This window comes from Archocentrus centrarchus, chromosome 14 (assembly GCF_007364275.1).
Source record: "Archocentrus centrarchus isolate MPI-CPG fArcCen1 chromosome 14, fArcCen1, whole genome shotgun sequence".
NCBI classification, from domain to species: domain Eukaryota; kingdom Metazoa; phylum Chordata; class Actinopteri; order Cichliformes; family Cichlidae; genus Archocentrus; species Archocentrus centrarchus.
The window spans coordinates 33,792,275-33,808,863 of record NC_044359.1 but is presented as its reverse complement, the minus strand read 5'-3'; the positions used below and the strand labels follow the sequence as shown (position 1 = coordinate 33,808,863).

The window sequence follows — 16,589 nt, the reverse complement described above, 5'->3', positions numbered from 1 at the left end:
TTCTATAACGATGTCAAGACTGCAGCTCCATCTGGTGGCAGATGGTTGCATAACATTTAGAACAACAATTTGCTGGAATTTGGCATCAATTAAAATCTTAACAATTGGATTAAACTAGTGTGTCTGGTACCGACTAGTGACAACAGCAATGATTAGTTGTCTAGTCGTGCACATCCCTATCAAATGTTACATGTATGTCCATGGACATTTGTGATATGCTTTTTACTGCAACAAATGAGGATGACGTCTTTTTTCAGCTGAGATATGACCAGAAATACACATTAAATTGAATTTGCCGTGTTAAATTCAAGTAGCCTACAAATCCAGAATCTGCATTGGATCCAGATGGAGTTTAGTTTGACACTAATTCTTGTGTACCAAATATCAGATGAATCCAATAGGTTTTCAGGGAGATACAATTTTTTTTTTTTTTTTTTAACTTTGCCCTTAAATGGTGCAAATGACATTATATAATCTGTAAACAGAGTTTATTTTCAGGTAGGCCAAATAAATTGTATATAACAATTACTCATGTCCAGCAAGGTAATTTGCTTTGGAAATAAATAGCAGTGTCAAATTTTAATTTAATGTGCTGTGTCACAATATGTACTATATGGACTAATATGTTTTAAATTCACTAGTGATGAAACAATCCAAATTAGGCTAAACTAACTGTATGAAGAGACATCCTCAGTTAAACTAGTATTAAAAGAGCTTATAAACAGCTAAAAAAATGTATCACCGTCACTATGAAATGATCAGGACTAGGGCTATGCCATGATCACACAATCTGCAATAATTAATTGAGTTATTGTTGAACTAAAGCGTTAAGGAGTTATGTTTACTTTCACTTAAAATTTCCAGGGAAAACACCACCTAGTCTACTTTTGTGTTTACATTTGACTTGTGCTGTCACTACTATTATCCATAATGCTGCTGCTGTTGCAGGCATTTCGGGCAACAGATTCACTCTTCAAATTAGGTAGTCCGTCATCAATGACAGTAGCTCCTTGGAAAAGGAGGATGGAAAACACCCCTCACTTTGTTTTTACTCCTGCCTACAAGCTGCAAACACCAATAAAACAGTTTTTTTTCCTCTATCGTTATAAATATAATTACCACAAATTTCCTTGAAATATCATGATAGAATTTTGAGGCTATATCACCCATGCCTAATTACAAAAAAGCAGCACAGACAACTCAATCAAAAACATCAGACCAGCACCGGTCCTGCTTTATTATCCTCAAGTAAGATTCTCAATAATCTTTCAAGCGTACAAAAGAAGAATACACAGCTCACAGGAGCACATGCTTCCTGTTAACCTTCTAGAGGAAGTGACACTCTGACTTGTGGCCTGTCACTACAACAATCTCACATAGCAACAAGTACTAACTTACAAGAACCAATGTCTAAAATAAAACGTGAGTCAGAAACTGCTCGTCTACTACCTCACACCAACTTCTGTTGTCATAACATTTAAACAATGTTTGTAACGCCACAGTGAAAACAGTTTTTCTTAAAGGTTTCAGTTACAGCAGGTCTGCAGTTGGTAGATGTTGTAGATGGCAACCCATGTAGAGTTGAGAAAGGAAACTCTAATACAAACATAATCACAGTGCTGTGGTTCATGCGCTTAACTGATTATAACTACTGGAAACACATAAACATAAAGACATCATCTTGATGTCCTCCCAGGATCTGTTCATGTACACAAGTATTTTGGTAATGTAGCTTTCTCTATACAGTACCAGTCGAAAGTTTGGACACACACACCCATTGTTGAGTACAGGGCTGCAACTATCAATTATTTTAGTAATCGGGTATTCTATCGATTATTCCATCGATTACTTGAGTAATCAGATAAGAAATACTTCGTATTAACAGTTCATCTTGCATATTTTAACTTCTGTACTGCAGTTTTTCTCTGTGTGAAACAAACAGCGGTGGATGAAGCAGCTACAAAGTTCTTTTTTCTTCACTTGCTGATCAGGTGGTTGATGAAGGACCTCCAGCTGTGTCCCAGTAAGAGTTTAATGGTGGATACGGGTGAAAAAAACGCTTCTTTTGGACACTAGAAAAAACGTTTACTTTCGCTCCACCTTGAGCTCACCCTGTCTAAACAGTTCTGCCTTTGTATTCACAAGTACTCTCCTAAATATACACTGCTCAAAAAAATAAAGGGAACATTTAAACAACACAATATAACTCCAAGTAAATCAAACTTCTGTGAAATCAAACTGTCCACTTAGGAAGCAACACTGATTGACAATCAATTTCACATGCTGTTGTGCAAATGGAATAGACAACAGGTGGAAATTATTGGCAATTAGCAAGACACACTCAATAAAGGAGTGGTTCTGCAGGTGGGGACCACAGACCACTTCTCAGTACCTATGTTTTCTGGCTGATGTTTTGGTCACTTTTGAATGTTGGTGGTGCTTTCACATTCATGGTAGCATGAGACGGACTCTACAACCCACACAAGTGGCTCAGGTAGTGCAGCTCATCCAAGATGGCACATCAATGCGAGCTGTGGCAAGAAGGTTTGCTGTGTCTGTCAGCGTAGTGTCCAGAGGCTGGAGGCGCTACCAGGAGACAGGCCAGTACACCAGGAGATGTGGAGGAGGCCGTAGGAGGGCAAGAACCCAGCAGCAGGACCGCTACCTCTGCCTTTGTGCAAGGAGGAACAGGAGGAGCACTGCCAGAGCCCTGCAAAATGACCTCCAGCAGGCCACAAATGTGCATGTGTCTGCACAAACGGTTAGAAACCGACTCCATGAGGATGGTATGAGGGCCCGACATCCACAGATGGGGGTTGTGCTCACAGCCCAACACCGTGCAGGGCGCTTAGCATTTACCAGAGAACACCAGGATTGGCAATTTCGCCACTGGCGCCCTGTGCTCTTCACAGATGAAAGCAGGTTCACACTGAGCACATGTGACAGACGTGACAGTCTGGAGACGCCGTGGAGAGCTATCTGCTGCCTGCAACATCCTTCAGAATGACCAGTTTGGCAGTGGGTCAGTAATGGTGTGGGGTGGCATTTCTTTGGAGGGCCGCACAGCCCTCCATGTGCTCGCCAAAGGTAGCATGACTGCCATTAGGTACCGAGAGATTAATTTACAACTATATGAGACATTAATGTAGAATAAAACTATCCAGTTATGAAGCTTAACTTTAATTTTCAGGCAAACCGATTTGCTCAGGAACAAATGAAATGCTGAAATAAACCAAACACCAGCCGTTAGAGATCATCTGAGGGAGTTGTGTCTGTGTTTAACTTCCAATCAGCGGCGAAAGCCAGCGGGGCTTTGAAAATGATGTGCCGGCAGTCGGGCGTTCTCTCCGGTTAAGGTGAGCCTCGGTAGCCCGGTCAGCAGACAGCTAGTGAGGCGAGCTGCTGGTAGAGCAGCGGCAACGGACAGCTCCGAAAACGGCGGAGCTTTTTGCAATTAAGCAATATCTTGATAAAACAAGCTGATATTTGAGGTTTACACATTTACATTCTCACTTGAAAACATCTTAAAAGACATATAAAAACTTAAAAGACATATTAAGCGAGACATCTTAATATAGTTGGAAATTAATCTTTCGCTCAGCTGTATTCCTTGATGTTGAAATGTGTTATGCTTGTTTTAACAGCTTATTTTGAATGAAGACTTAAAATTAAAACACAAAAAGGAGCAAAAGTTCGTTCTCCATTTAACCAGCTGCTTTTCCACAGCTGTGCTTTGCACTGTCACGGTTGCTAGGCGACATGAGCTATGCTGATGTGAGGGCACGTGACGCTGATATGAAGGCTAGACCGTCCAATTTCACAGCCGCTCACTTCCGGTCTTTGCGGTCTTCGTGTGCGGCGAAGGACCCAGTTTATGTGGGCCGGGTCCTTCGCAAGATGTGGCCCCTGAATTTGGACACAGCTAGTCACAGCGCTATGTATTACCCTTGCTGCGGAAAACAGCTGGTTGAGCTGTCACCGAACTTTTGCAGCAGCTGTGGCCTAACTTCCGGTTCAAAAGCCAAAAGTGGCGTCGTCCAATCAGTGATTTCCCAGGTTTTCCCACTGGGACCTACCTTTTCCGGTTTGTTAATGTCGTTGTGTTTTTGTAATTTGTAATTGTGCTTAGTTAATGTTGTTGTGGTTTGCACTTCAGGGCCACCGTAGGATATAGCCCCAGATGAAAAATGTGAAGGCAGTTGCACCTGTGACAACTACGAGCCAAGACAACCACACAGCAGTTACTCAGACACGTACAAACACACATCACGTCTCCATGTGACATGTCTGGAACTGCTGTTCATCACACTGGCCATCAGACTTTAAGTTTCAGCTTGTGAATAACACCACAGAAATCTCTGACACAGGGATGTCCCAGTAAATCTTCCGTGAGTTTGTCACAGCTGTCCTGTAATGTCATGGAGTTTTAAAGCAGCAACCCCCCCCCCAACAAAAAAAAACAATTGCACATACAGGATTAGAAGTCCTCTGACATGCTCTCATCTTGCTATCTGCAGGTCTATACATGAATACCAGCACCACACCCTGCACTTACAAAGCACTCTAATGATGGAGTACAACCAACAATATCCCAAAACACTAAATCCACTGTCAAAACAAGTCAGAACCAAACTGCTTTATATGTATGCTGCAATCAGAAATAGCAGAAACTCTCTATGTAGTTATTAACACAAGTTTAACCATGTACAGTGGTCTGCATAATATAAATTACACACACACACACACACACACACACACACACACACACACACACACACACTGTTGTTGCTGTGGTTTGATGCCAGCCACTAATAAGGTCAGGCTGCATAATAACTGAAAAATGTAAGTGTGAGCAATTATAGAGGTATAAGTATTTACTTTCCCTAAGACTGTAACTTGTGTAATGAGCCCACATGAGTAAGCATGAGGCTGCTTACTCATGTTTTAAAGGCAGGAGAGCTGATTTAGTTGATTACAGCAGGCCTGCGCTGCAGAGCTCCTGAACTGTATGAAGTGTAGTAAAACACTGCTGCTATTACATAACACTTGTGCAAAAATATGATTTCTTTTCCCTCGGACTAGCGGAGCAAACATCTAACCTACGTTTAAGCAACATCAGTCAAGTGGTTACATAAGTAACCAAAGCTATGCAGTGCTGGGCATGGTGGCCACGGACTAAATCCCATAACTAGGCGCCTCAGCAGCGGATCTTAATGCACTTTCGTAAAATGAGAGTGTGATCAAATGTAACATAATAATCTGCCTGCCCGGTTATGAACTGTCACACGCCTGGCTTGCTATCCGACCACTCAATCCCTGCCAAGCATCGTTGCTCGGGTGTGTTTCCACCTTCCCCGCTGGCCATGCTTTGTAAACAAAGATATCAGTTATATGATGAGTAACCTCGGAAACATTTGCTCACACAAACAAGGAGCAACCACTTGATCAAACTAAACAATATCTTTGGGGGGAGACTACTTTATCGGAAGTCTTCAGCTAAACGCGTGCAGAAAAAAAAAACATAACATTTATTTGCCACGAAGATGACGACATGCTAACGTTAAATCTGTCACTTAGCCACGTTTATTTTAATTGACGACACGGATAGCCCGTGCTGCTAACGTTACCATGCAAAGCATCATGTTATAATATATGAATAGCTAGCTGTTGTTATTTGTAACCCTGCGTAAATGACGACGGTAGGGTTTAAGTTAACTTTATGTGGTACCGCTAGCTATCGCTGATTAGCACACATATTGGCTCGCAAAATACCGAGTAAAGCACTGACCCAGGGTACCGTAAGGCCTAGCTTACATGCAGTTACATGGAATTTACAAACGGTTTCTCACATAACAGCTCACGCACGACTCTTTTAAACAACAATTCAAGGTAAAACCTACTAACCACGGCACTGGTTCGCCCACCCTCTGACTTCTTTGAGCCCCTAAACTATGTAAGGAATACAGGTAGGCTAAAGTTAGCTAGCTTCCAAGTTATCATATGGAAGCTTACCTTCTGAGAATGCTGTTGGAGGACATTCTGCTCCACGGTCATGGCCGGTTCAGTGATAAATGTTAAATTCAAACCAGGAGTAGCAAAATGCACTGGATAACGTTCACCAAAGCGATATAAAAGGGAGATGCTACGATGTCCCCTCCTTAATCAGCGACATTACGGGCGCCATGGCAGAGTGACTAACGCAAGGCGTCAGCAGGCATGAAAACATTGCTCTACGTTGCCTGAGAGCTGGGATCGATTACTCGGGTCTGTTGAACTACGTTACCATGATGAGCGGGGCTTTCGGGAAAAATTAATAAAGACTAGCAAAATTTTGGCCTGATATTTGTGATTAATTTTAACCACAAATGTAGGGCCTATATAGTAATCTTAGTATTTATATAGTCTCATGCACTATACCTTACATGCACTAAATAATAAACTATTTTGCATAGGAAAACCTTGGCACACTAGATAATTTATTTGCACAGAGGATTGAGCAAGTTACCAGATATCTTGGTAATCTAACATAAAAAACAACAGTAAATACACTGTATAGCTTCAGCACCTTTTTTTGATGCGCCAAATCGTCAAGACATTCTTGTCTTTTGTTTGTATTTTAGTTTCCTTGAAAACGGAATTTCTAGGGATTTTTTTTTTTTCACAATTTTCACAATTTGTAGAGTGATTTATTCGTTGAATCTCCCATTTTAAAGGTCAAACAGTCGCTGTTAACAGTAATCCTCAGGCGTGACATATACACATCAGACTGCTAAATTTTTGTACATGTTTGTGTTGGACCTGCTCTGACTTCACTAATGCAAATAGTTTTATCGGAGCCACACACTTTTCCTCTTTAGTCTGCCACGTTCAGGTCTTCCTGTGCACAGCTGCCTTTACCCCCCCCCCCCCCCCCCCCCCCCCCCCCCCCTCCTTTTTTGGTACTTGTTAGTATCAGATTCACTTTACTCCTCATACTGCAAACAACGTTCCCCTTTAACAGTATGTCTTCATGCTCAGATGCTCAGTATTTACCTTCTGCTCCCTATCCGTACCGTCTGTAAGATGAGAGCAATCATTTGGCCTCAAGGAGGTGCTATCACAGCAGCAGAAAACCTTTACAATTATATAAGTCAGATTTCCACACCCTTAATATTAAACAAACCTGCCTACACTTTGATTTCATTTGAGGTTCTGGAGCAAGAACACCAACTCCTTCCATGAAAAGATAATAGGGACGAATGTGGCTGTTAGCAAGGCTAAAGATGACTGACAAAATTTAAAGATTGTTCATGTATTAGGGACAGCTATGCTCATTTCTTTAATCACAGTAACATTTCAAAGCTCATGGCATCTATCAGCTTTAACTCCATGGTACTTAATAGTGTGTGAACCCCAGCGCGGGGTCTTACTAGTGTAAGGCACCGAATTCAACCATCCGCATTCTGTCCTAATTATTCAGAGAAAATAACACCAACATCCAAACACTGGCCATTCAAGTCTGTCAGCTGTTATTAATTCAGTGCAAGATGGAAGAGAACAGTCCTCTCACACAGAACTGGGTCATCATTTAGATGTTCAGGAATAGCATTGTTGTAATAGTTAGAACTGAAGCTGTCAGCATGCTTTGTTAACATGAACTGTGTCATCTAACTAGTACATATAAATATTAATGGGAATTGTCAGAACTTTATGGTGTCACTGGAAGGGGGATCGAGCAACGGCAACAGCAGTGAGGATGTAAACAGGATTTTATCAGTGTGCATCTTGCAGTGTCATTATAACATTAACTGCTGTTAAACTGAAGCTGAGTGTAATTTATATATGTATGCATAAACACAGATCAACATATATTGCATTAATACATTATTTTGTCATAGCTGTTACCACATGCTGTTCAGCTTCTCTCCCAGCAGATGGCGACATCCCCCTTTGGAGCGTCAGCTTGCATAATGACAGCCCCACACAGCTGCAACAGAAATGTGGAAAAAAGGAATGAAACATGAAAATGATTCCACTTGGTAAATCAAGTAGCATTATAAATCACAGAGTCTGTTTTCATTTTTCAGTACTGCGCCTTAATCAATATTTTATGCCTCTATGTGCAGTGTGCTGAAATATTCACTGACCACCACAGAGTGTGTGAAGGTTACCTTAAACACCCAGGGCAGCCTCTTAAAACAGCCTTCTTGTCTGAGCAGACACATCACACAGTTTGACCTCAAGGCAAAAAGGAGAGCTATCAGTCAGAGAATCTGGGAAGCTGTCAGGAAACCAATCAGAAAATAAGTTGATGAATCAATTGGCAAAGTCAAACAGTTGCCGCTGCAGTCCGAATAGATCCTTGGCTGACAAGCTGATGTCTGCTTGTTTGTTGAAGATCAAAACAGATCCCGAAAGTGAGCCTGAGGGCTGTATGATAATAGCCTCACTCACACCAGGACATTAAAATCCTCCTTGTCTCTGTCTGATACAGTAATCCAACACAACTGCGGTGTACCTACATTACAGCAGCCCTTTAACTCAAGGGTGTCACATTCATATTAATTCATCACACACGGTCTAAGCTGAACCTGACTTCAACAACTTGTTGAGATGAAGAAATATTTTAAATTTCCATATATTTGCAGTCCTATGTAGTAATGCTAGCAGTACCACCTCAAGAATACTTGAGCATTTAATTGACAAATTGGATTTATAAATGACTTCACTGCAGTTTTCACACTTTGCAAAGACATCCATCTTATAAATATGTTTATAAGGAAGTAAAATGTCAATACTTTCTTGTATCATGTCATAGAGATACAACTGGATTAAATTCTGAGTCATATATATATATATTGGATGCACTCCTGGGATACATACTGTGATTCAAATTTATTTTAATTTCAAATATATGTGAAAAAACAACAACATGATGAGCTGGTGCCCCAGGACATGGACTTGCCTTTTGGGCAAACCTGCCACATCAATATGCAGGATAAACCTTTATCCTGTATACTGAATAAAACAGTTGCATATTATTTAACTTACATCAGAAGCGCAGAATTTCTTTCTTCCATGAATGCATTAATAGGGATTTTTCAAAGCTTTAGCTATAAGTTTAGCTACTTTATTTTAGCTAATCCTCTGGGTATACAAGCTCCATGGGATCCTGACCAAAAAAACAAAAAAAGCAGGAGTAAAAAATGAATGCATAAAAAAAAATGTTTTGAGATGTGGCCATTTTCCCCAGGATCTTCCTCTTTAAGCAAATGACACCAACTTTGGTGTTTTATGTGTGGCTAAAATAAGACCCTTTTCAAACAGACCAGGTTGGGTTAGGTCCAAGAAGACTTTTTGTATACACATTATATTGCAACAATGTTTTGGAAACAAAACGTTGAAATACCTCTATGGTTATGGGCCACGTGCTGCTCTTGAGCTCTCGAGTCTCTTTGTGTACCTGCCATGTTTTCCTCAGTATTTTACTCAGGGGATTTAGACACAGGCCACTGTCCAAGATTTTTTGGGTTTAAAGTCTATCTATCTATCTATCTTCCACCATCCAGACTCTAAGAAAACTGTGTGACGTGCAGGTTCACTGAGCACACACAAACTCATTATCTTTCACTCCTTTTAAAGCACAGAGAGTGCAGCTGCTTAACTGGTAAATCATAATACAAGCTATCCAGTTACACCAAAGTTAAATGTTAAACTCTCTAATGTGAGGCTAGCTTCTAAATAGGAAAAGAAATACAATGCACCTTCAGAAGCAGCCAGTCAATCGATCAATCAATCAAATCCAGTCTTTTTCACACAGCAAACCTCAGTGGCTGTTATCAATAGTGCTGGCTTATTGTTCCCAAACAGCAAATTTATCTGTAATAAAACATGAAGCCATAAAAACTCATGGGTCATCTGAAAGCATTTTTCTTTACACTAAAGCAGAGAAAACAGAAGACTTATTTTATCAGTGCTCCGCGGTGATTTTAGTACCTGATTCTCATATTATGTAAATTATAATACAGATGCAATGGTCTATTATAGATGCTCTTATATGATACAGAAAATATGACCACAAGGTACCTCATACTATCGCAGCATAGCAACGCCTACAGTCAGTGAACACATATCGATGCATTTTGTGGGGAGCAGTCATGGCAACAATAATAAGAAGCTTGTTTCATTTTCAAATAACACTGATTGTGTCTTTTCCCCCTTTGCTTTTTTAAACCTCAGAGTGCAGCATGAGCATTGATTTTATGACAGCGTAAAGAATGAAGTAGTTAAAACCTGTCGTGGCTTGATCTCAGGGATCCTGACAAGATCGTTATTTTTGAAGATTTCAGCCATTTTCTAGGTGTATTTGCCAGTTCATGTGAAGGGCATTCACCGCTTCCCAATAAACCACATTTTAGATTTATTCTTATTTTTTTTAAAGCTTTTAACGCAGCGTCAGTCTGTGTTCAGTCTGTACTCTTATCAATAAAACATTTCCTTGATAGCAGAATTTACATGTATTGGATTGTTTTGTATCATGCTCATTAACACAAATGTCTAATCAGCCAATCACATGGTAGCAACTCACTGCATTTAGGCATGTAGGTGTGTTTGAGATGACCTACTGAAGTTCAAGCATCAGAATGGGGAAGTGAGGTGATTTAAGTGACTTTGAATGTGGCATGGTTGTTGGTGCTAGATGGGCTCATCTGAGTATTTCAGAAACTGCTGATCCACTGAGATTTTCCCGCACAGCCATCTCTGAGGTTTACAGAGAATGGTCTGGAAAAAAGGAAATGTCTTGTTGATGCCAGAGGTCAGAGGAGAATGATCAGACTGCTCCAAGCTGATAGGAAGGCAACAGTAACTCAAACAGCCACTCGATACAAGCATAGTATGCAGAAGCTCATCTGTGAATGCACAGTATGTCAGCAGAAAGCCACTGAGCACCACGCCTGTTGGCTAAGAAAAGGAAACTGAGGGCATGATTTGCACAAACTTACCGCAATTGGACAACAGAAGACTGGAAAAAAATACTACCTGGTCTGAAGTGTCTCAATTTCTGCTTCGACATTCGGATGGCAGGGTCAGAATTTGATGTAAACAGCATGGATCCATCCTGCCTGTTATCAGTGGTTCAGGCTGGCGGTGGTGGTGTTATGGTGTGGGGGATATTTTCTTGCTGTCCGCTGGGCCCTTAAAAAAAAATCATTAATCATTAGGCTATGTAATCTGTAAACCATGATGTAAATGTTGAGATAGTTAAGTGGAAAAGAGAAATTTTTCACCTGCCGGTGGCCCCTAGAGTTAAAGTTAGAGGCTCTCCACAGTCGATAGGACTCATCCCCTGTACAAAATTTTAGAGCAACAGGAAGACTTTGCCTCTTGTAAACCCCTGCTGCTGGCAGGCTAAAAAGTCAACATTAAATAAACAAGTTAATAATTAAAATATGAGCCGTGGCAGCTGATTACGGGGGCAGCATTTATGATTTGAAGCTACTATATTCCTGTCTAGCATTATAAAAGTCTGAAAATTAGCAAGGTAAACCTGCTATTCATCCTCATATCTTATGGATTGTCTTCCCTTCTAAATATTGTATCATGCTGTCAAACTATTAAGTGCTCTTAACATAACATCTTCACTTTCTGAGATGCAACCAAATCCCCTCTGACTGTCAGCTGCAGCTTTATTAGTTTTTTTCCCTCTATGACTTCACAGTGAGGGGAACATTAGAATGCTAATTCAACAGAGTTAAATTTGGCATACTTCACGGCACAAAGTTCACATCCCAAGCTGGTCTTAGCCAGACTGGTTGACACTAAACTGCCCTTTCTCATTGTACTGGGGATTTTGAGAAATGTTTACTTGAAAAGTTCATGACCCCACAGATCAACCGCAGTGTCACGCTTCATGATGAAACATACAGAAAAGTAGGTTTCTCAAAGATGACATTTTTCACATGAAAGAGAAAATGGCGAGAAGGCGGTTCATTGTTTGCTGTCTCTTGTTTTTAACTGAGAAACTTCAGATCAGTCAGATCAAGAGTGAACTTAATCGCCCATGAAAACAGGAAGGGGTTGCTTCTGTCGTCACCAATCTAAACCTCCAGATGTGTTAGGAAGAACTTCATTGAAAAGAGAAAGTTTCTGAGGCGATCAGAGGCAACAGAAACGACTGGCAGACAGGAGACTGACATTGCTAGTTCTCCCTAGCCAGTTTGTAAAACATTTACCCTTGTGCTTATCTGACATGGCAAATATCATCCATGTTCTTTTAGTGTCAGCCAAGATCCCTCAAGCTGACAGGCTGCTCTGTGGACTACAGGGACTCTCACTCATCATGAATATTACATTGGGTCAGTTTATAGGCTTGCACATGGACATAAGTAAGGAGGGCTTATAAAACAGCTATCACTGATCAGTACAGCTGTATTTTTATTTACGGTGTTCCCTCGTTCCACAGCCTCTCCGCACATTTGGACCATTAGTCATTTATGAATAATTACCGCATGAAGACTGGGAGGGCATGGGAAACGGGGAGGGTCAAGAGGCTATCGAGCCCAAAAGAAAAGAAAGGACTTGCGCCATGCTGCCACTTGTCATATTTACATGAGAGATTACAAGAATGGCCTGAGTGTATTGCTAGGGAACGGAAGCAGGGTGCTGTGGTGTGTGGTTTGAGTGCATATGTGTGGAGGGGAGGTGGAGGGGAGGTGTCAGGGGGTGGGGGTGGGAGTGGGGGTGGGGGGGTTGTTACAGCTGCAGGCCCAACAGTTGATCCTGTCCCGGGAAACAGGATCAGCCAGGTCAGGGTGAGGGAGGTGAGGCAAAAGGTCATGACCCTGGGGGGTTAAGGAAAAGACTTCACAAAGAGGTGCATCTTCAAAAGGCCCAGCAAGGGGTGTAGGGGGGATGCGGTATAAGGTTGTGAAATCAAACAATGTGACCTTTTTTCTCCAGGTGTTTTGCTTCAGCTTCTTTGAACGCTCTCTGACTTGCGGCTCTGCTCATCCAGCCACCAGAGAAGCATTAGCTCAAGGCAAAGTACAGAAGCAATTCCACTGGTATCTGTGTGGTATTTCAGCCTTTTATTTATATATTCTACTTTAATGACACTCCAAATGGGGTCATGAGACCCATAAAATGCTAATTAAACTGCGTGTGTGTGTGAAACAGTGTGTCTGTGTGTGCGTGTGTTTACATAACATTTGAGGTCAAATCATATGCTCAAAGTTCAAACAGTTTGCTAAGAAGAGGGTGATCAAACATCTGTGAGCATATTTATCACACCCATCACTAAGACGACTGGTGACAAGTGTGAGCTCTGTATGGCCTCCATGTGAATAAACAAAGCACATAAAGAAGAAAGTATCTCATTTACACTGAAGTGCGTGTTGGTGTTTTAAACAAGTTCCCATGTAGATAAACCCTTGGCTGAGCATGTTAAATGCAGTCATTAAGTTGTTTGTCAGAGAATAAGCATCTGTAATGCCAGGAAATCATTTCTGGAGGATTTCTTGTAACTATGAAATGTCTGTTGTGGGACTTCCGAATCCTTGGCCTGCAGTTGAGTCACTGGTGGCCTGATGTGCAGTGCTCACATCCTTTTGGCCTCATGCTGAGGTCAGGAAATCAAAGAGAGAAGCCACAGACAAACAGTCGATTGTCAAGTTTTACACCTTGACCTCAGCTTAAACTTGGCGGCTGCCTCCTTTAAGCTCGCCGCTGCTCTGGCAATCAGAGGAAATCGAGAGGTTACTGGTAGTTCAGCCTTGATAAGAATCTTGAAATGGAGAAGTTCACGGAGGGGAAAGGTTACTAGGAGTTTAAAGAGAGTGCAGTCAGTCATGGGGAGGATTAAATAAAAGGGAAGTCAGGGCTGAGGAACTGTGCTGCAATTTCAAAAGTGCACTGCAGACAAAAAGCCGTCTGTTCGCCCACTGGACTTCATATTCAGACACAGTGCAGGAGAAGTTTAGCTTGAACTTGTCCTCACCTTTAGGAAATCTCATGCTACACGCTGTTTTTCACAAGTCAAGAAAAATATCACTAAATGGACAATTTTCCAGATGGGACGCAAGAATTAATTCTGTACAATGAAATCTTATTATGACTTCTAAATCAAAGATATATGTTCTATTTGTTTAGGGCACATCCTTGGGCATTCAGTGTGCATCTGGTGACCTTCATGTGTCCTCTGTTCTTTCAGTGTCTTTCCTGCCTTTGTTAAAGCACAGCAATGCAGCGAACAGCAGCCAACTCAGAAGCAGAGGTTTAGGGGCAAATACAGGACATCCTCTCACTCTCTTTTAATAGACCAGAGTCTTTGATTACACAAAGTGCTGTTTGGCTTTGATGTCCTTTTCTTTAAATAATGATATGCTTTAATGTGAAACATTAGTTTGATATTGGGATGCAATAGTTCTTCATTTTCCCTATTGGTTGTGTAAAAATGATTGCTTGCAAGAACTAGACTGCTCATTTGAATGAAAAAAAGAGAGTACATTTAAGTACATGTCCCCCAGGTACCAGATGTACATCTATGTTTTCTGGGCTATAAGGTTAGGGTGGAGTTTCTGTAAAGTTTAATACTCTCCCTGTGCCTACGTGGGTCAAAGTCTTCACAATGCACAAATGTATGTTTGGACACAATCACCCAAACTTTGATTGTGTCCAAACTTTTGACTGGTACTGTACACACACACACACACACACACACACAAATATAACATATATATGTTTATGACAGTAAATATATCTATGTAAATATCTAAAGTCATCTATGTAGACTTTAGGGCTGAAAAAGTGAAGCCATGGAAGTGCCAAAAACCGCAATTCCTCTAATGATGGCACTATATGTGATACATGCTTTCTAATAGCATTAGAAAGCATGTTTACAAGTCCTTTTGACTATGCCTATGAATAAATTAAATACAAGTCTTTAAAGCAACTACTACTAATTATTATTATTATTGCCTTTTGGTCATTATTTACATTTTTCCAAAATTAAAGATACTTTCTTTTTTAAGTAACAAAATGCTCAGAATTATAACAAAAAAACAAACAAACAAAAAACTGCATGTAACAAACACAAAGTCCTAAATGGAAAGGTGCAGGCTTTAACCTTAATTTAAACATGTCATCTCTTACAGTCTGATTTCTTGGCACAATCCCACAGATACTGGATACTTTTTCTGTTAATCCTTTTGATTCCAAACTTTCTTTTTTTTTTTTTAAATTGAGCCACAGTGAGTGGTTCAGAGGAAATAACATTCAGCACCCCTCATTTCAGCCGGGGCATAGATTTGTTCATTAATTTATTTTATATGCTCATGGAAACACTTTGAAAAGTTGCCCCTTCTTCTGGTTTCCTCTTCGGACACTCTTATTTAAGTTTCTCCAGTCGGACTTTGTCCTTCTTTCTTACAACATTGTCACCACACTCTCCCTTCATCTCCAGGTAAACGTGTTTCCTTATGTAGAGGAATGGGGGTGTGACTGTATGCAGATTGCAGGCAACAAGCATTGTTTAAGAATAAGTCTGATTTACTTACAGATGCATGGCGGGAAGAACAAACTTGACCGGTGCGCACGTGTCATAAATCTGACTGATTTTACGTTTGAACTTTTTTTTTTTTTTTGCAAAGAATAAACACATTTTCATGCACATATTACTAAATGAGGCCCAATGTCTTCCTGAGGGAAGGCCTGGCATATTTCAGATAGATAACGTTAAACTGCATTTGTCATCTGTTCCAGCAGAATGGCAGAAGAGTGCGGGTGCTGAACACCTTTCACGAACTAGATACGTGAAAAGATTTTGCGCATCATGAATTAATAAATATGACAAAGAAGAGGACTGTTAAGTAGCTGGAATTCTATATCAGCACAACATTCCAATCCGAGACGTCCACAACTGTCCTCCTGTGTTTGGGTTTGTATCTAATGTAACCATTCCTAATTTGTTGCACAAGAGAAAGACTGAATAGCAAACTGCAAAAAGAGGACCACATTCATACTAGGTCATGCATTTTAGTCCTTTATTTCTGAGATATCAGTGCAAATGAACACCAAAAAATGAAAACATAAAAAAATGAAATAATGTTTCAGGTCTTCACATGAAAAAATGAAACATCTTTTTTTTTTTAATATATTTGCTGCTACAAATGTATTCCTTAGATGCACAATGCAGATCTATGATTGTACGTCAATCCCCCGACTAGATCCCCGAACTCTTCCACAGAGCTTTGTTAACCAGTAACAGAAAAGGAAATCACAAAAATATTCAATGCACATTTATTTTTCACACATTTTTATCAACTTGCTCAACAGTCTGTGGTTATTTAGGGACTGTTCATATTCTAAACCAGCCTCTCTCTCTCTGTGATATAAAAGACCTATTTTAAGACTTGACATTTTCCCCCATCACCAGTAGGGATACACAGGTAGTTCCCATGCGTCTGCATGCAACAGGCAGCAGTGAGGAAAGTCAGACATTATTACACAACACAGCGCAGGATAGATTATCATTTACCACATAGAGACACATGCAAAGAACAAACCAACCAAAAAAGATGGGCATAGCATCCTCTGCCTTTGTATGTACACTT

At 40.6% G+C, this 16,589-nt stretch overlaps 1 protein-coding gene across 4 annotated transcripts in view; it reads right to left on the bottom strand.

The window, feature by feature from the left end:
- The window catches only part of usp25 (ubiquitin specific peptidase 25), a 41,371-nt gene extending 30,282 nt beyond the window's left edge, over positions 1-11,089 (bottom strand). For 2 of the 4 annotated variants that reach the window (XM_030745795.1, XM_030745796.1), the window contains exon 1: positions 6,013-6,259. In XM_030745795.1, coding sequence (XP_030601655.1) covers positions 6,013-6,054 — 42 coding nt within the window. In that variant the 5' untranslated portion in view covers positions 6,055-6,259. Of the gene's footprint in view, positions 1-6,012; positions 6,263-7,884; positions 7,967-8,150; positions 8,218-11,019 lie in introns of those variants that run through there. The other 2 variants (XM_030745797.1, XM_030745799.1) reach the window with 2 other exon arrangements.
- Between the last annotated feature and the right edge of the window lie 5,500 nt (positions 11,090-16,589).